General features: G+C 41.4%; 1 protein-coding gene across 1 annotated transcript in view; it reads right to left on the bottom strand.

The window, feature by feature from the left end:
• Positions 1–20,350, bottom strand: part of NID1 (nidogen 1) — a 51,100-nt gene extending 30,750 nt beyond the window's left edge. The window contains exons 1-9 of the mRNA XM_082480263.1: positions 20,139–20,350; positions 13,709–14,008; positions 12,267–12,496; positions 8,192–8,619; positions 6,924–7,073; positions 5,379–5,630; positions 4,073–4,273; positions 2,043–2,288; positions 911–1,054 (exon numbers count right to left, since the gene is read on the bottom strand). Coding sequence (XP_082336389.1) covers positions 911–1,054; positions 2,043–2,288; positions 4,073–4,273; positions 5,379–5,630; positions 6,924–7,073; positions 8,192–8,619; positions 12,267–12,496; positions 13,709–14,008; positions 20,139–20,342 — 2,155 coding nt within the window. The 5' untranslated portion in view covers positions 20,343–20,350. The remainder of the gene's footprint in view (positions 1–910; positions 1,055–2,042; positions 2,289–4,072; positions 4,274–5,378; positions 5,631–6,923; positions 7,074–8,191; positions 8,620–12,266; positions 12,497–13,708; positions 14,009–20,138) is intronic.
• Positions 20,351–21,436: the final 1,086 nt, after the last annotated feature.

Here is a 21,436-nt window from a genome sequence, read left to right as displayed (position 1 = left end):
ACATCTTGGATAGACAATACCTCTTAAGAGATCTTAGAAACCTGAAAGTAAGTTTTCAGGTAACTGTGCCCTCAGCTAATCTGCACCCAAAAAAAAAACCCACCAGAAGAGGTTCTATAATGGAGTAATAAGGGGAAGGGACAGGAAATCAGAGAGGAAGGAGGAGCCACAGAGAAAGAAAATGCAATCTACAAGGTGATCAGAAGCAGTGATGACTACTGGGGGAGCATGAACTTTAGGAAAGACTTCCCCTTTCATTATCCATATACATCTCTAATCTCACAGCACTAGAGGACTGGGAGGGACAGTGCGATGCTGTTTTCATTTGCAAGTTGATTTAAGGGTTGGAGGGTTTTGGTCTTTTTATAAAAAAAACAGCTCAGTTAGTGAAATATGCATCACCTCTATTAGTTAATACATACTTTCACCTCTTGAAAACAAGTATTTGTTCCCAAATACAGTAAGAATACAGAGCTGGGAAATAAAAGTCTCCTTGAACGGAAGGGATTTTCAAAGCAGATCTTGATAAAGATTATTTCAATGGGTTCCATATATCTGTACTCTGTATGCATGCACATATGCCAAGAGCTTTTAACCTAGTTGACTCATTTTAACCAGAACTTACATTACAGCTAAGTTCCCACAGGTTTTATGAAAAGACAAACTGGGCAGGAAAGTTGCTCTGTAAGCCAGCAAAGCATACCCAAGTTTGACCCTTCAAGACAGTCAAACTTGCTTACTTTGATTATTGAGATACGTCAGCTACCCCAGCATCCCTCTAATCTGTCTTTCCCCAAAACAGCCTGTCAGGAGTTCATTTTCCTGGAATGGCTAGTCCTGAGGGTCAACATGTTCCAAGCAAAACAAACTCTGTGTTAGCTGTCATTTTGTAATGAAAGTTTTCTGATACCATAACAAACGTTTCCATCTCCACGGAAGCCAATCGAACATTCGCAGAAGAAACGATTTCCAGTTCCTGGACGACATACCGCATTGGTGTCACAGTTATGGGTACCAGTGTAGCAAGGATTCCGGTTAATATCAGCAGAACCATCTGACAAGAGAGACCATATTTAGCCACAACAACTCTATTCAAGTAATAGCGCTCCAATAAGGCCCAGAAGGAGACTGCTTGTAGTACACATGAAACAAAGAAAGAGAACGCTTTTTGCACCAGGAAGAAGAGGGCTTGCAGGTGATATGTGGGACATGAATCTCAGACACAGCAATAGCCCCTGTATTCCTTGTTACTTGTGCAAAGGGCTGCTGAGTTAAAAAAAACAAACAAACAAACAAACAAAACAGAGAAGCCACAACAACCTCTCTAAACCTCTCTAAAGAGAGGCTGACAAAGATAATGCAACTTCCAGCCACTGACACTAGACTCAGTGTGATTCTTAACAGCTTGGTTTGTTCATTTTAATTAGTAGAACTTTATCTTCATAGCAAACAAAAGTGAGCACAGCCTTTTCTTGTACTCATCTGGTGTGCATTTTCAAATTGCTCCTTTGCTTTTTTCTGATTTTAGTGCAAACAAACTTGGACAGGTCATCCAAAAAAAATACACTCCATAGGCTGCCTACCTTCCAAAGATAAAGTACCATGTTTCAAGATAAGTTATAGAAACCAGCTGTTTCCATGGCGAATTTTATTCACTTCTTTTGCCCCTTGCTCTGACAATACAAAAAATTCATTAATAGAGGAACTATAAATTAGGTAAAGATAAACAATACGCTCCATGTATCTGAGCAGCAATAGCTTCAAGGTGGTATGTTGAGATTATTTCAAGAAATTAGACACAAACTCCACTGGATTTCAAGAGGAGCTCATTAATTAAATACTCTTCCCCAAGTGAAAATACAAACTTTCAACAGTCCTGTTTCTCTTCTTAATTGATGAATCCATACTGCTATTGACTAATGCAACAAATTAATATAACTCAGTCATTGAACCTAGCTAAGGCAGGCTAAAAAAAAAAATACAGAGGCCTGCTCTTAATTATTCACAAAAGAGAAAGAGAAAGTTTTCCAATTCATACATACCACTGATTGGGCCGATGGAATTACTCATAGCATATCGCAAAATCTGCTCATCTCGGTTATACAGGACAAACACACTGTCCACCGAGAGCTGCTGAGTAGCAGAAACAGCATGGTGAGAGTCCTCATGAATGCATTCATCAAACGAGATGGTCTGCCGCCACTGATAGGCGCCTGTGTACGTGGAAGCAACACCATCCCTTTCTGGCTCTGTCACTGTGTACTCCCTGGTGGACGATGAAGTAATCACTGCAACAAACACACTGATCAGAACAAAGAGTAAAAATACTCTGCCCAATGCTATCTGTAGACTTGGGATACAGGCTGAGTAGTGTAAATAGAAATTTCAAAGGCAAGAAGCTATGAAAGTGGATGTATTTCCAGACACTTGACTAGGCTTACTCTGTTGTCAGCTATCACAGCCTTGATGTCATATAATTTATCTTGACATATTTTAGAAATTTAACTGTACTTTGTGGGTTACCAGGTAAAGAAAAGAAAATTTAACTCAGGAAACTCAGGTTTCTTTAGATGAATTTACATAATGGATCTATAATCTAAGAAGGACAAAAGCCACCTCACCAGCACCAAACTACACCTGCTTTTAGTTCATTGTGGTCTATTGGCCTTGGATTTTGACAGACTCCTGAAGATGTATGTCTGAGAGCTCTTGTGGGCCTCACAAGTCTTCTATATTGTGAAAAATTGGGACCAAAACTTTTCAAAGCAGATTTGGGCTTGCAGTTCCTCCCACCAACAGAAAGCTCCTCAGAACTCCACTATTCTTCAGGTGGATAACAGAACACACCTGTATCAATCCAGTTGCAACAGCTGGCAAAAGCTGGATTTCTGCTAAGTAATGGTCTATCATATATGCCATAGGACAGCAGAAGAATAACTATTTGAATACTAGTAAATCAAATCCAGCCTGAAGGATGACTTCTTCCAGCCCCTGACTTTTCCTCCATGGGGACAGCATTTCTGCCAAGGCGGCAGGTGTTCTACAGAGCACACACTGCCCAGACAACTCCTTCAAAACTCTGAAGTTGCTCAGCACAAAACAGAATTTTCCTGCTGCCTCCAGCTCCTCCTCCTCAGAGCCCATAACAACAAAGTAGCGAGAGGGGTTCATCGCTGGCTATCAAAGCCAGACCTTAGTGGATATAAGGTAGTGATGATGCAAAGACACCATTTTCAGCTATCTTTAGCAATCAAAGTGCGGCCTTGGAGCAAAGTGTACTCGCTCCAGTATTCATGTGCACGTGAGTGCACCTGAGGCTGTTTCCTCTTTATTGCTCTTTGACAGCTGGGCTGGCTGGCCAGCAGCAACACTCCAACCTCACTTTGTTTTCGCTGTGTTGAAACACCCATAATTTTATCCAGGAAGGCAAAAGAAGGGAGATTCCGTTGTAAATAGTGAAATGAAGAATGGCTCTCTATCAAATCTCAGACTCTGAGATAAGGAAGAGAGAGAGAGAAGTACTGAAGAGACAATGGAGAAACTGATAAGGGAATTAATAGGGTCCTAATTTTCTGGTCAGTTGTTCAAATTCAGCTAAAATAATACTGACAAATGCTTGTTACTGACACAAGGCATAGTCATTGCAATGCAGTTTACATGACACATACTGGTAAATAACTGGTTTGCACAGTCTCATCAGACAAGACCAAAGCCCACTTGATGACATTACCACAAAAAGGTATATACCAGTACAGCTCCTACTGAAGAGACTTGTACAACTGCCATCAGCAGTGTAAAAAAAGTCAATGAAAAGGGAAATTGAGTGTCTTTTGTTCAGAGAAAGTTAAACTCACTTTTTTTTTTTTTTCAATACAAAGATTAGAAATATTTACATTATACCACTCAAAATCCACCTTCCTTTGGGACCTGTTCCTAAGAGCAACTTTCTAGAAATTGAAGGGTCCTAAGTACAGTCGCCAAGAAAGGAATAAAGGAATGTTTTTCATATTGTCTTACTCTCTTCTCTGAGAAATGCACACTTTCTTATCATTTCATTCTTAGGGAACCTTACCAGAACTAGAAGTGTGATAGAGTTCAGTGTATGGTTCTATATGGACTGATGCACCAGATGGAATCTCAGGTATTCTGCCTTCCATTTCTGTGCTGATGGTAAGGTGACCATGCTCATCAATTCCACTGAATTTCTGCTTTATAACCAGCTTCTCATTGTTGCCAAGAAAAGTTACTTCAGTTTGCCGTGTAAACTCGCCACCTAAAGAAACAGTATTAGTTAAACCACTTAACAGTGGTTTCTGAATCCTTCTATTCAAAGTATTGCTTCTAGTAGATAAAATGTAAAATATAAATTACTATTTTCTGCAAGCTCTGATGTTTTGGGTTTCTACAGAAATAGCTTTCAGAGGTATGTTGATAATATCCTTGGATGCTGCAAGGAAACTATCTTTTATTAAGCACCGAACACACTAAAAGTAAGCCTGAAGAAGCTCTTTTTTATTTTTTAATTAAAAAAAAAAAATCCAACAAAGCTAATAATAGCAGGCTTTATCCTACCTGTTAAAATGGCAAAAGAGTTGTACATTTTTAGAGAAAACCTTCATTAGGAATACAGTGAGTTAAAAAAATATTTTAAAAAATCCAATACATGTGTTTCTAAATCAAAACCAAGTGAAACGTATGTTGTAAATTCCAGAACAGACTTCAAACACACCAAATGCAAGAAAACCCCAAAACAAAAAGTTATGTTCAACTAAATTCATAGTACAAGGCTATAAAGGATACAATTTTAAAAAGAAACACATGTTCTCCAAGAACATATTGGATCTACAGCTTGAATTCATGTGCACAATCACCCAGATTTGGCTTCAGACTCTCAAGAAAAGCTGTAATTGTAAACTGGGGTTTCCCCTCAAATAAGTTAACAGAATCATTTGCATCTCATGCAGGAATTGCTTCTGTTAAGAATTTCAGACCTTCATGAGGTCAGATTTTAATTTCTCTTTTGCTCCATTGGTACAATCAGGCAATTAAGATGTTAGACCTCTTGTAGATGTAGCTCCATACATTCTAGTACCAAAATTCAGATCTTTTTTAATTATGTCTTTCTTGCACGGGAACTGGCTAAGCCATTCTTCCATCCAACAGACTTATGTGCTTATGCACTGACAGTAAATTAAAAAGCCCAATATCTATACATCGTAAACAAGGAAAATGGCGAGAAGTTTAATTAAAAAGAATCAATTTGCAGCTCAGAATAAGCATGTTTTCATCCTATATTGCTTCTAAATACACATTTATTTTCTCTCAAGACAGAGGAAAGCATAGCACAGATTTGAACATTATTTTAATTAAGAAGTTACCAGTAACACTGAATCCATTTTTATATCCTTGCTGTTCCACTGCAAACATCCATCCTATGATACCTCCAATAGAGGCAAGAGGCAGTAACGAATACCCCAAAGTCTCTGGGATTGTGCTGATAGCAGTGTAAGCACGCCCTTGGTTCATCACGACATAGGAGTGGAGATCAGTGTTCTCAAATGTAACTGGAACGGGATTGTTTCCTACAAAGATTCTTCCTTTGACCTTCCCATTGACTCTCTGAGGAGAACCTGGCAAATCAATACAATGCATCAGAACAAAATGACAGTTCTCGCATGCTCTCCAAGGAACATGTTCAGAGCATTCACAATGTTCAAAGATATTAGTGTTGAATAAATGGCAAAAAAATGCTCACAGAATTCAACTGACAGGGAACTGCATACAAACAATGTGTTAATTTGCTTATGTACCTAAATATGTGCGTGTATGTGTGTGTTGTCATTGTACAGATGACTAAGTGGCCAAAATCGCCTGAAGAGATGCCCTTTATCCTAACTAACAATTTTGTCTGCAAGGCTAACCCCATAAACAGACTAAGTTCTTACAGTCTCTCTGACAGTAAGTGGCACTGAGAAACTTCTTTTGAATATCACCTTTCACATCAATACCTACTGAAGGTAAATTTGTTCATTCCCTATTAGAAGGCTAACACCATTAGGTGTTAGAATAATTGACCTGTTATTCTAATCTATTCTATTTTTTCCACTCAAAACCATTGACCATTTTAAAACTGTTCATGTTTTACAGGAGTAGCTACTTTGGATTCCTAGTTTTCTTCTGTATATAATTTCCTACATGCAAATTCAAATTCTACTATCATCAGATCTTCCTTTTCTTTCTCTGGAAAACTCAGTTTTATGAACTGAAAGCTAAGTAGTAGATTTTGCTTTCCTGCCTCATAAAACACAAAGTCTGCAGTCAGCTATTTTAGTTTTTGAAATGCATCTACACTCTTGAGTGAAGTCATTATGAGGATTACAAATGTATACATAAGAAATTCCTTTATAGATCTTACACAGGAACAAAGTTTAAATGGGTATCTAACAAAAATCTGGCAGATTAGCCCTATGGTAAAGAAGCTTAAGAGTCAGACAAAAAGGAGCCATGCTCTTCAGTTTGATGATCAAAGTTAATTTCTTCACCCCCTTTGAATTGTCCATTTCTAGAGTGGGGACCAAATGAGACTATAACACATTGGAACTTCACAACTAATTCTAGCAATAAACATTGGATGTTATGCTATCTATTTAATCACGTCAGTTATGCAAGAGTTTATTTTTTTCTAGAAAGTCATGTTAAAATGCGTAATGCATATAATTGACCACCTAAAATAGTTTACTTCATCCAAAAAACCCACACCATTTTAGAAAGTATAGCTCACTTCTTAAAATACCACTGAGATGTATTGAACAGTAAGTCTTTCAAGAAGTATTTAACCGTGTCTTTTTTAGTATTGAAAAAGAGGTGCCCTCATTGAAGTATGAGTAATTGCTGCTTATGTACCTAATTTTCAAAAAAGTTACCTTCTGCTACACATTGTCTACCATTTCCTTTGTAACCAGCAATACAACTGCAACAAAATCCGTTGGGATAATCTTTGCAAATAGCATGAACAGAGCACTGGTGGCGGTTGTTAGCACAGGTCTGTTGGACATCTGTGTGGTAGCGAAACACTGTAGAAAATAAGATCAGACACTTACACTTTATGTAATTACTATAGTATTCACATATCCCCAGTTTAGTTTAAAAATATCTCTAGATTAACTTGATTTTTTTTTTTATTTTCTCTTTAAGGAAAGCAAACAATTGTAATTGATTTTTGCTAACCTTGCAATATGTAAGTAACAGTCTACTATTTTGCAGAAAACATTGGGGCTTCAGATGCTAGAAAACTTCAATTTTGTTGACTTCAGAAGATCTATATTAATACAGATGTGCTAAACTGTCTCGGTGAAACTAAATACGCAATAATTGTAACCTGTCCTTTGTTTCCAAAGCGAAGCAAAAAGGAGCCTTTCCAACCTCATAACAAAACTCATCAATACAGTAGCCAGGACCATACACCAATTGATGCACCCTGTAAACCTAATTGGATTACCCTATATTTCATGGAGATAGCAATTCTCACATCTGCTTCAAGAAAAAATTAACATCTGGGCAGTCAGTCACACTGTTTTGAATTTTCTACAAACACTTCCTCAGAAGTTAGAATCACTACTCCCACCCTTGTAAAACTTAAGGCCATGAAACCCTAGCCAACAATTTTTACAACAGTTACTATTCCCAACCTTTGTTAAATCATGTCTATTCAGTAACATACCTATGAAAGGAAATAAGCTAGGTTTCAGTAGAACTGATCATAAAATCCTTACTAGTAACAGCCACTTAATGCAGCTATTAAACTTAAGATCACACCTTTAACAACAGTCCTGGGCAAAAGAGAAGAGGAAATCAGTTGCCACTAAGAATGCATCAGCTTTAGGAACACAGTTATCCCTATAGGAAGTTTTCCCGAGGAGAGATTCAGGTTCCACAGACAGTGTAAGTGTGCTCTCCTGTGAGCTTGACTGGAGCCCTAGTTTCCTAGACTTGTGAGATCTGAATCTGAGGTGATGTCCAAGTTAACTACCTCAGTGAATAACACAAAGTTATTAAATGTGTCCAGATTTTCAGATATGAAGGTAGTGAGAAGGAAACAGATTATTCTTTTAGTAGTTCAATTTCTTGCACATCTCTGTTTTTTGCAGCCTATCCATCTTAGAAGTATCCAAGCCATACAAAAGACCCTTACCTATACCAGTTTCATCAAATTCTTCCACATCTATGACTTGGGGTTGCTGGGGGGGGAACTGCTGGACATGGAACTGGCGAGGTGGAGCTTTTGCTGTCGGGAAATCTTGATGACTGTAAAAAGACTCAGTTGAAGGTGTTCCTGTTACATCTTGGTATGGAGTCAGAAAGTCTTCTGCAGCTAGCTGAGGAACACTGTATGTAACGTGGTGCTGATCCTCTTCTGTGCTGTCTGTACTACTGGTGACATACTGCTGTCTTATTTCAGTGGAGCCATAGTCTGACATGAATGGTTTTGAAGTCATCTCCTGGTTTTGTTCGCTGAACTCCAGGTTCTCCAACATGTTGTTGATCTTGGCAGGCACAATACTGTCAGATGAGCTACCAATCTCGAACACCCAGACACCTTGTTTCCCAGAATTGCTGCTTCTATCAAAGAGAAGCATATGCCAAATCAAAATGAGCAAGCACAAGTTGTGTGGTATTTCTACCCTATACAAACTGTTATCCTTCACTGAGAAATATCAGGACAAAACTGTGTCCAATTATCTTATCTACATACTTATCTACAGGTACAGATTATTCAGCTATAAAACACTCCTGACAGTTTGAATAGTATTTTTTCCTCCGCACCCAGAGGTCTGTTCTTGAGAATTTCTAGCCTTCTTGTCTCCAAACTGATGGGAACAGAAGGACACATTTAAGCCACAAAGATCTTGGAATGGCCTATGTGGCACCAGGCCCACTGGTAGCAGATGGGGGCTGGCTCACTCAAAGGAGAAGGGTTTTCACCCAAAAATTAGCAGGGCTTATTAACAGGGCTTTAAACTAGGTTCGATGGGAGAAGGGGATATTATCAGGTTTGCCCGTGACCAGCCAAGGGATGTTGTGCCAAGGATAGAGGAAAGGGGTGCTGGTGAGGACCTACAGCCATCAGCTCCAAAATGTGCTGGCTACGCTGCAGCATGCTCAATGACTTACGTAGTCAAGCCAGGAGCTCCTTGACCAACAGGAGCCAATGGGGAGGCACCGTTAATACACAGCACAGGAATACCGCCTGGAGAGCAGCACAAAGTAATTACAGCTGCTCCAGCCAAGTCAGCCTCAATGAAGACACGGCTGAAGTGCCTCTATGCAAATGCACAGAGCATGGGGAACAAACAGGAGGAGCTAGACATGTGTGCACGCCTCCAAGGCTACGATCTTGGCATCGTAGAAACTTGGTGGGATTACTCCTATGACTGGAGTGTTGGCGTGGAAGGCTACAGTCTCTTCAGGAGAGACAGGCAAGGGAAATGAGGAGGTGGTGTTGCCTTATATGTCAGGGAACAGCTGGAATGCATGGAGCTCAGCCTAGGGATGGATAAAGAGCCAACTGAGAGCCTATGGGTCAGGATTAAAGGGAAATCAGGAGCAGGAGATATTACAGTGGTGGTCTGCTACAGGCCACCCAACCAAGAAGACCGAGTGGATGAAGCCCTCTATAGACAGATAGGGGCAGCATCACGCTCACAGACCCTGGTTCTCATGGGTGACTTCAACCACCCCGACATCTGTTGGAAGGGTAACACAACCAGGCATAGGCAATCCAGGAGGTTCTTTGGCCTCTTGAAGAATCTGCTTGGTATGGTGCCATGGGATGAAGTGCTGGAGGGAAGAGGGGCCCAAGAAAGTTGGTTAATATTCAAGGACCACCTCCTTCAAGCTCAGGAGCAATGCATCCCTACAAAGAAGAAGGCAGGCAGAAAAGCCAGGAGGCCTGTATGGATGAACAAGGAGCTCCTGGACAGGATCAAAAGGAAAAAGAAGGCCTATAGGGAGTGGAAACAGGGGTGGGTAGCCTGGGAGGAATACAGAGGAATCATTTGAGCAGCCAGGGATCAGGTTAGACAAGCTAAAGCCCAGACAGAACTAAGTCTGGCCAGGGACATTAAGACAAACAAAAAATCCATCTTTAAGTATGTCAGGGAGAAAAGAAAGGCTAGGGAAAAATTGGGCACTCTCCAGAAGGAAACACATGAACTGGTTACCTGGGACAGAGACAGAGCTGAGGTACTCAATGACTTTTTTGCCTCAGTCTTCACTGGCAAGGACGGCAGCCGCACTGCCCATGATGCAGAATGCAAAGACGAGGATTGGGGAAAATGGAGAACCGCCCACTGTAGGTGAAGATCAAGTGCAAGACCACCTGAGGAATCTGAAGGTGCACAAGTCCATGGGACCTGATGAGATACATCCACAGGTCTTGAGGGAACTGGCAGATGAAGTTGCTAAGGCACTAGCCATCATATTTGAGAAGTCGTGGAGGTCTGGCGAGGTTCCTGCCAACTGGAAAAGGGGAAACATAACCCCTATTTTCAAAAAGGGAAACAAGGAAGACCCAGGGAACTACAGGCCAGTCAGTCTCACCTCTGTGCCTGGCAAGATCATGGAGCAGATCCTCCTGGAAACTCTGCTGAGGCACATAGAAGACAAGGAGGTGATTGGAGACAGCCAGCATGGCTTCACCAAGGGCAAGTCATGCCTGACAAATTTGGTGACCTTCTACAAAGGGGTTACAGTGGCAGTGGACAAGGGAAGACCAACTGATGTCATCTACTTGGACTTGTGCAAAGCGTTTGACACTGTCCCACTTGATAGCCTGTTCTCTAAATTGAAGAGAGATGGATTCAACAAATGGACCACTCGGTGGACAAAGAACTGGCTGGATGGGCACACTCAAAGAGTTGCGGTCAACGGCTCGATGTCCAAGTGGAGAGCAGTGACGAGCTGCATTCCTCAGGGGTCAGTACTGGGGCATGTACTGTTCAACATCTTTGTCAGCGACATGGACAATGGGGTCGAGTGCACCCTCAGCAAGTTTGCGAATGATATCAAGCTGTTTGGTGAGGTAGACACGCTGGAGGGGAGGGATGTCATCCAGAGGGCCCTGGACAGGCTGCAGAGGTGGGCCCAAGCCAACCTCATGCAGTTCAACAAGGTCAAGTGCAAGGTCCTACATCTGGGTTGGGGCAATCCCAAGCACAAATACAGGCTCGGCAGGGAATGGCTGGAAAGCAGCCCTGAGAAGGACCTGGGTGTGCTGATTGACGAGAAGCTCAATATTAGCCAGCAGTGTGCGACTGCAGCCCAGAAGGCCAACTGTATCCTGGGCTGCATCAAAAGAAGTGTGGCCAGCAGGTGATTCTGCCCCTCTACTCTATTCTCGTGAAACCCCACCTGGAATACTGCATCCAGCTCTGGAGTCCGCAACATAAGGAGGACATGGACCTGCTGGAGTGTGTCCAGAGGAGAGCCACAAGGATGATCCTATGAGGAGAAGCTGAAAGAGTTGGGGCTGTTCAGCTTGGAGAAGAGAAGGCTCCAGGGGGATCTTATTGAGCCCTTCCAGTACCTAAAGGGGGCCTGGGGAAGGACAGGAGAGCTGGGGAAAGACTTTTTACTAGGGCATGTAGCAATAGGACGAGGGGGAATGACATTAAACTGGAAAAGGGTAGGTTTAGATTAACATTAGGAAGAAATTTTTCACTTTGAGGGTGGTAAGGCACTGGAACAGGTTGCCCAGAGAGGTTGTTGAGGCCCCACCCCTGGAGGTGTTCAAGGCCAGGCTGGACATGGCCTTGGGCAACCTGGTCTAGTGGGAGGTGTCCCTGCCTATGGCAGGGGGGTTGGAACTCAATGATCTTCAAGGTCCTTTCCAATCCAAACCATTCTATGATCTTGTTAGCACTTACTAGAACCTTCTAACTAATTCCCTTTCCTTCGTGTTCACTTTTTCTTTCAAAAAAAAAAAAAAAAAAAGACCGCCCAGGATAGACGATAAAGAGTTAAAGTCTTCAGTGGTCCTATTTTTAGAAGGGCTAAGTATAGAGCAGCACTTCCTTTGACAAATTAGACCTAACTCCTTACGTTCCTCAAGAGTGTTTATATTTATCAGTGGCAGACTTTGCGATTTCTCATGCAATGGTTAATGGGACCTTCTTATTTCTCATTGACTCATGCTACAATTAAGAAAAACAGGCAACTCCTTGATCTTTTCTTAAGGAGTTTAACCAAAAAAAAAAAAAAAAGCATACTTGTACAGGTTTCTAATGCTGTCTTCATCATTAGCAATGATATTGTAGGATCCTGGCTTTTCCCAAAAGTAGTAGTTTGTAGAGGCTTGACTAAAGCCAACCATAGCAGGAATCTTTCCATCATCATTCTTGGAGTATGTACTATAGAACTGCAAACTATCTTCTGGATAAAGGAAAATAGCATAGGAACTGGAATCAGAAGAGGCTAAAACAGCCTGGAATGTGTTCCTCTGTGGAAAAAATTTAACATCCATTTACTCATGGAAAAACAATCAAGATAGACAACAGAATAACACTTTGTTAAACACAAAGTCAAAATCAGAATTTCCATAACACACAATGCATCATGTCCTTCCTAGAAGATATCAATATTACACAAGCTTATTTCTTGCTAAGGCAGTTTTAGCTTTAGCATTCATAAACACTAAAAAGAAAGCATTATGAATGGTAAGTTAATCAATTATGAAGCAGTCAGAGAGGCTGCCTAAAACATAACAATTCTAAGTTTTATAACATGCATATGATGCTATATCATCTTCTTAAAATAAAGAGTGATGTGCTAGACTAAATAGAAAAATTCTGTAAACAGTATTTAAAGAATAGTTCAAGTTTCATGTTGCTGCAATTGTCTTTTCCTGTAGGAACACTCCTACATACTGTAGGAAACACCAAGACAGTACCTCTGTCATCAACTATTCATTGCTACAAGAGTGCAGAATCCTTACTGTGAACACAATGTGTCAAGTTAGGCATAAGAAATTAATCTTTGACAAAATAAGATTTGCTAAGTCGTGGTTCTCAACTCCATACATTGTGAGCAGGCTCATCAGCTGGGATAATTATGGTGCATAAAATTACATATCTTTGCAGGATAGTACCTAACATGATTTAAAAAGGGAAAATGATTTGCAAGTAATAAAAAAAAAAAACCTCTAACTGCTTCTTCATTCAATACTAGCTACAAAGCATGACCTTTTTGTGAATGCAATGTCATCTGTCCAAAAGGGATTCACATCTGAAGTTCTTATTAGTCCACAGACCTATCAGATTTTAGATAGTTTGATGTCAAAATGACTTAAGAGTCTGTTGAAAAATGCCAGCCAAGTGGATTATATTGCACAGATTGAGGGCAGGATATCCTCCTATTTCAGTTATTACCACATCACACTTAACATTCAAAGTAAGAGTTGTCAGGAAATACAAAGAAATCAGCTATGTAGAATCAAGCATTTTCTTTTGAATGAATCAAATATTCCAATATAAAAATCAAGTAAAAATACTGGAAACTCCTATTTTGCTACAGCTTTTTCAACAACAAAATATGTCTTAACTGTACAGGATTCATTTAAATACAAAGGAATTTAAAGCTTCCAAACAAGGTTTCAGTGTTACACTTCAGCCAAACATGTGTCCCAAGTCTTAAAGCTCTGATTAATATTCACCTTTTCTTCCAAAGCATGATCTTCTCCTGGTGCCTGGTAAGGAGCCACAAGCTTCCAGGTAACAATGACAACACTGCTGGGATCAAAAGTAGTCTCAGGAAAACCTCTTTTGATATAGTCTGATGCAAGCTGCAAGACATCTGAGGATGAATCTTCTCTGTAATACACATTTCCACGTCCTCCTGTTGTGTCCAGATCAGCCATAAAAGGAGCAATAACCCCAAAACTGACTGGAAATTGACCAAGATATTTTTCTTCACTTGAAGGTTCATTCACTGCAATAATCCCATTAGTGGCAACCTAATAAAAAGGTGGAAATTATAAGAGATACTGTTCATATGGCTGTCTCCCAGACCTATGTGCTGTAGATCACAATATTTTCATTGCATTTCCAAAAGAAATTGAGTCAAAACTCAGCCTTGGATTTGTAAAATAACTGATTTTTTTCAACTTTTTGTTTTGAATCCCACGTCATGAGCCCTAGGATTTCAGTTGCCCAAAACCAGAGGTCCACTTTATGGACAGACCTACATTTTTTCACCTAGATAAAGGTTTTAGTTATTTAATTTTCAGATACTTGCTTCCTCTTCTAACAAAGATACACATAACCACCGCATTGCACAAGTTTCAAAGTCTTCCTCAGACCAAGACCCACTGCAACCTCTCTGTGGGTCTATTAAGAATTGTGTACAGACCCTCCCAGATGACCAAAACCTCTTCCCTTTTACCTGTTACTCTCCTGAAGAGCAGTTTTACAACAGCATGACTGGGGATGGTAAGGATGAAGCAAGTATTTGCAACACTTACTTTTTCAGTTAATCATACACGGCTTTTTGTCCCAGGCCCTTCCTCCATATGTGTATGTCACTGTATGAATTAGCCACATACAAGTGTGTTTCCAAGTGTTTGAGCTGCTGCCACACATGCAGATGACCCGGAAAGGGACAGAGGTCCCAAAACTAGCATCACAAGGTATGAAACTAAAACTACAATCTCTCACAGATTTATCTCACTCACAGGGCCTCTTGCAAGTCCAAGAAGAACAAACTGCTGGATCTTTTCACATGGTCAAGATGTTCAGAACATGACACAATCTTTATGAATGTTTGGAAGAGGGTCAGAATGGCCACTATGACTCAGACCATAAGGCTGTCTAGCCAAGTTGCCTGTCCTCAACCACACGTGGTAGCTTACGGATTCAGGAGAACAAGAGAAAGACATGCACATACTCCTCCAATCAGCCTCCAATCACATTCAGCTCAAGGGATTCCCTGTGGTTTGACTGTTTATCCGTCCTCAGCGGATCTCCTTCATGTATTTGTTAAGTCTTCCCTTCAACACATATAAACTTTATGCATCCACAAAATCCCTTAAAATGGAAATCCAGAGATCTGTGACTCATACCCTGAGGTCTCTCCTACTTTTGTTTGTTTTCAGTCTGGCTCCTAGCTTCATTTGGTGGCCGCTAGTTTTTGTATTGGGACATACAGTCAAATCCTGTCCAGTCTCTCCCCCTATGTAATTTCTTCTCAAGAATAAAGAGCCCCAGCCTATTCATGCAGTCCCTGTATAAGAGCTGTTCCCTGTCTCTGATCACTCTGATAGTCTCAGAATTTTTCTTCCAAATCTATATAGTAGAAAAGGGGAAACAAGGAGGCCAGTACTACATATATTCTTCAAGACACAGAGAAACTGTGGGCTGTGCAAGACTGTCAGGGATGCTGGCTACATACACCTTGGCAACATCCTTTAAAGTCTGGACCACCATTACTATCACTACATATAGCAAATCAGAAAAAGTGTAGTACAGGAACTCAGGCTACAAATCACTTCTTCATATACAGCACACACTTACACCTTGAACCCTCCTTTGGCTACCCCAGGGGTCAGAGCATGCTGCCTGCCACAGGCTAGTGTGCAATCAGCTTAGTATATAACTGGATAATGGTTAGCACAAACCATTAGCTAAACTTAACAAATAGTTGACACAGTATAACAGAATTTACTTTAAAAATGGCTTGACATATGCTGACTGTATCGTCTGCAGATGTACAATTTCATTAGCTGCTACAGTGAAAAATACTAAAAGAGTAAAGATCATGTAAAAAATGGGAAGTTGGCTTTATGCATGAATAGTATATCTAAGATATATAAGCAGCATATAATCTGCACAAGCATGATGGGAATGCAGGTCATGCTAGAATGGGAAAGAGAAGCTGAATATTGTGATTGTTTTCGCTCTTATCACTTGTGACTTCACAGCAGCCACAGATCCTAAGATGAACTATGAATTTTAGGAATCCAGAACTAAAAGGACAGCATAGGCTAGCCCAGTCTAGACCTTGCAATTGTAGGCAGACATGCAACAGAGATCTAGTCCAGAAAGGTTGCCAGAACTTCTATGACATCTGTACACTAGAAAATGCCTTGTTTCCCTGTAAAGCAAAGTTAAAACTTACCCTAAAAATTAAAAGTCACCAATTATACTATACCACTGGATTACAATAGAGAAGATGGTGGCCATTAAGACATTTTAGCAAGGACACACAATCCGCCTTTAAAGTAATAAATTTAAAGTAAACTAAAAGTTTTTCCCTTCCTTCTTCTTGCTTATACTTGTTGTACACAAGCACCCCTACTCCCACTCCATATCCTTTGTGAGAAATGACTGCTGCTTGAAGTATTTTAAACAAATTCCATGCTCTTCATCAGATTTGGTGTGTGCAGACTTTGCAGCTGCATGGTCCACCATTTACGGGGGAGATCAACGTTAAAAGAAAATACAATCGGGACTAGTTAATACTACAGAACAAAGTAGACACCAGAAGAAATGATCTAATATTTGGCCGCCTTCTTTTCGCTGATTAGGGGCATGCTTCTGGCTATTAATTTCCTATCTTGCTAAAAACTTAAATACAACAAGTAATTTTATTATGAAGATGCAAAAATGCCAAGCCAATTTTCATTTGTTTGCAGTTTATAAATAAGACAGTTCAGTTTTTAATGTTAAGGGAATGCTTGATTGAAAGTACTCCATCACCCAGAAAACATTTGCAAGGCATTAAATGAAAAGAAATATACAAACTGCTCACTTTGTGAAGAGATTTTTAGTGTAGAGAAAGAATATTCATCATTACTGAAAAAATAGTTTCAGTTTTCAGATTTAAGAATACATTTATATTGGCAAAGATAGTAAACAGTATGATTTAACTTTACCCTGTTCCTTTTAAGGTCACACAGATAGGTTAAAGTATACAGACAAGTAATTCAGGGTAAATACTAGGTTTCATTAAAGTATCATTCCTGTCAAAAAGTAAAGGGGAAAAAAAAGGCCTCAGGTGGGCGTTGTCTGAAGACCAGCTGTACTGTACATCTTTCCTTTTAGGGTATAATAGTATTTAACTTGACAGGAACTAACACAGATGTATTTTTAGCATGTTAAACTTCTGGATTACACACATAGTTAACATACATTTGTGCTCTGCAGCAGAACAAATCACACATACTCTATTACAGGTCCACCCTGAAAAAACAAGTGAGGAGAAGGAATTACAAAGTAACAAAGTACTTCTACTGAAAGAAAAGGTGTTTCTCTGTGTGTACAGCAAAACTTAAAGTTTCAAACCAATGAGGTATTTTTTCCCTGTTCACTTACTAGGCTTTTTGAGGACTTGAATATTTCTGAGTAAGACAGTTAAGAAAAATGGAATTTATTTGTATAATGAAGTGCCAGTTGACTTAAAGCAGCAAAATCTTCTAATATAAACATGATCAACTATTAATTTAGGAAGTTAATAGAAGTAACAATTAACAAATTGATCTAAGCTTGCCTTAAAGGACTCTGATTCTTCCCTAAAAGGAAGTAATGCCTAATCCTTTAGCTTTTCCACATCAGTGAGCCCTAGTGTAAACTGAAAAAGCTTTCATTAAAGTGTGCTATTAAAACAAATATATCTGTATGGGTTAGTGTCCTGGTTTGAGGACAGTTAGTGATAGGATGCAGTGTTATAAATCTTGCATAGGAAAACACCATATTAAAGATTACGGTATGTGAAAGTCTGTTTCCACTTATAGTAAATAAAAGTTCTCTCTTCTGTCTATGAAAAGAAAAAAAGTTTTGTTGCCAGGGGTTTTATGACAAGTTGATACTAAACAGTTGTTCCTTAGAACTCCTTGCCTTTTTATTCATGTGTAGCGCTAACTCAGACAATTCAGCTTCACAACTGTTGGAAAAAATAGAGAACCCATACAAATTTTCAACTGATTGAAGGCAACACTTGCAAAAAACAAGCACTCGAAAGTTAAAATAATGTTTCACATTATGCTGATGAACCATACAGAAAGACATATCTCATCACAACAACTCAAAATCTGATCCAGGAATTCCTTGAAGCATTATGATGTATTTCCATTGATACCACATGCTAATTGTATCAGCTTGATAATATTTACTATCAACTAGCAATACTCTGGTAAATTCTGTTTACTAAATAGCATCCTAGAGCTTAATAAGTACTCACTGCCAATATGCAATAATACTGTGTATTCTGAAGGTGCAATTAAGACCGCTCGATACCTTTCCTTAACAAGTATACTTCTCCTTTCCCTACACTCACAGTTTGTACTGTGCTTCTGGTTTGCAATACTTGTGACAGAATAGTGCATGTGAAAAGCCTCTGCATATTATGTATACTGATACTGAAATACCATTCATTATCAGACTTTGCCTATAGTAAAATCGCCCATCCTTAATACTGAGTAATCGTGCTGTAAGAGCTCTAAAAGTATGGGTATTCTTCCAGACAAAAACTAACTAGACATGTTCCTGTTTTATGGGATGGGCAAGTAACAACATCATTAAATTAAAGAAACCTAGTGTTGTTAACCAATTTACTGCTCTTTGAAAACTCTGTCCCCTTTCTGTCACTTATCTGACACATTACTTGTTATCTTTGCTTCTCAGTGATCGGATACACAGCACGCTATCTTTCAAGAATATGTCTGTGCTTTAAAAAGTGTATTTTTTACTTGGGTTGGCTAATCAGTGACCAAACTTAGAGTATGGAAGACAAGACAATGAACTAAGGGTCAAACTGAAGTCTGAACTTAATACTTGTGAATTACTTCGTCTTTATAGCCAGCCTCAGTTAACAACACCCATTTTTCACACAGGCATAACTTGAATCCCTCAAAATTTTGGATTTCAGATGTGATTTCAGGATTTGTCTAGGTAGGGGTAGTGTGGACAATGAAATGAGCACAACTTAAGTGGCAGTACTAATAGAATTCAGTGAAATGCAAGCATGTTAAATCTTCAGCAAATACCCATAAATGGACTCAAGTACATGGGAACTACATCAAATTTTGAATGACTGCAGCCACACGGACATCTAGTTTCCCAAGTGTCTCCATGTAGGTTAGTCCCCAAAGTTGCACCTTAGACCCATGCCGCTAAAGCACGTTGGTTTATCTGGATAGGGAGGTGGGTTTTAACTTGACCAGACTAACGCACTAAACACACTGGGCCTTCCCAGCAAGACCTTTCTAAACATGTTAGTCAGCATCTTCAACTGCCAGCCTAGACCAGGCTTCAGGGGAGAAGAGGCAATGATAAAACAGCAGCATTCTGAAGACATGCTGCCATTTTGAATGTTTTCTTTTCTGGATACTTCTAAGCAGCTCTGCTGCAGACAATCTGTTTTCAGTCTCACCTTCATATACCAAACATCCTCCACTAGCTATAAACACACACAACTCTGGGATGCAGATCCTGCTATGAGGCATGCACACATGGCTGATGTCTGCCTGGAACCCAAAGCCTGCAATTGCTCTGAGTGTGGATTTCACCTGCCCAAGAGACCCTTGAGCAATGAACATCTGAGAATGCCCAAGACATTAAAGGGCAGAATAGCACTCTCAGTGCTAAGAGGTGCAAGTCTTGGACACGTCAGGCTGCTGGCTAGACACCCATAGTTTCAGTATTGTGACATTGGCACACATACACAAAACACAGACCACGAGGAGGATGTTTCTTAGCTGGACATACACCCTATGCAGGAGCACAGAAAACGCCTGGGGATGGTGTTCACTCTGGATAACCGATTACATCCTCTTTACCCTTCTGCTGCCTGTTGTATTGCCTCCACAGACCGTGTGCATCACCAAGAATCAGCAATACCCACGGTGTGAGAAGGGAACTAACACGGTTTGATATCTGAACCGAACTCAACTGGAACAATTACGCTCTTCGGACCGATCTCTGACCACGGCGCTCACACAACCGACGTGAAACCCAACAAGCACCACTGCGCACCAACAAAAAGTCAGGCAGCACCACGGCGAGAAGCCACAACCCCCGCCCCGGGGGAGCCTTTCCGACCCCTCCGGCAGCCCCCAGCGGGACCCCGCGCCCTCCCGGCCCCACACTCACGTAGAGGGAGCGGACGGCGGCGCCGTAGAAGCGCAGCGCCGTGCTCAGCTCCAGCGCCGCCGACCGTGCATCGTCCCCGGCCTCCAGCGCCGCGTCGCCGCGCTCCTCTCCGTGCGGCAGCAGCGACAGCCGCTCGGCGGGCAGCGCCAGGGGCAGCGCCAGGGCCAGCAGCGCCCAGGGCGGGCAGCTCTGCGAGGCGCGCATCCCGACGGCTCCCGGCGCAGCGGCGGCAGCGGCGCCGTCCCCCCGCTATAAGCGCGGGCAGCGGGGGCGGCCGGGCCGGGCCGAGCCGGCGGGCGGGGGAGCGGAGCCGCGGCCAATAGCTGCGCGGGGGGCGCCCCCGGCAGGGCTCCGCCCCGCCCGCCACCGGGACCCCCGGAGCTCGCTCCCAGAGCCCGGAGCCGGGGGAAGGATGAGGGGGGTCGGTCCCGGCTCGGGGTTTCGGCTGCCGGCTCGGAGCAGAGCGGGGTTAGCGCCGGTACGGGATGTGGTTGGTGGGGAGCGTTCCGGGGGCGCTGGGCCGGCTAGAGCCAAGCGACTTGGGGGTCAAACTGGAACATAGGAAGTTCCATCTAAACATGAGGAGGAACTCCTTTACTTTGAGGGTGGCAGAGCACTGGCACAGGCTGCCCAGAGAGGTGATGGAGTCTCCCACTCTGGAGACATTCAAAACCACCTGGATGCCATCCTGTGCAACCTGCTGTAAGTGACCCTGCTCTGGTAGGGGGGTTGGACTAGATGATCTCCAGAGGTCCCTTCCAACCCTGACCGTTCCATGATTCTGGGATCAGAGCGTGTCACTTGTGGGGCAAGGAACTCAGGAAGCTAAATCGGTGCGGGGCTGTAGGCATCCGACAGATACTTTCAAAGCTATGGCTCTCTCCCAGGAGAGAGTTTCTGCGTTAGTTTGGGAAATGCAGACTCCTCCATGCAGTAGCTCCCACCAGCATGGCGAGGGCTAATGTGCTGACACAAAGTACCAACATCAACGCAAAACAAAAATATGAATCCCTATGCTGCCTTCTGAAATAATTTTGACACCACCAGGTGCTTATTATCTGGGGGAAATGAAGAAATGCGCTGGAATGTGTTTCATAAATTCATCAATGTCAGAGTTGCATTTGATTGTAAAATTAAAAAAAAAATATCTGTAAATGAAAACTTACTGACTATGTAAGACACATAGAAAAGAAATATGGGATATCTAAATACATTCTTTCTGACTAGGTCTTCTTGTTTTATAGCCTAGCCCTGCTCCCAAAGAAACACTCGGAAGCAACTGAAGAAGGGATATATTT

This window comes from Vanellus vanellus (genome assembly GCF_965231255.1).
Source record: "Vanellus vanellus genome assembly, chromosome: 3".
Classification (NCBI taxonomy): Eukaryota; Metazoa; Chordata; class Aves; order Charadriiformes; family Charadriidae; genus Vanellus; species Vanellus vanellus.
The sequence above is the reverse complement of the archived record's forward strand: the minus strand, read 5'-3'. Positions and strand labels throughout refer to the sequence as shown.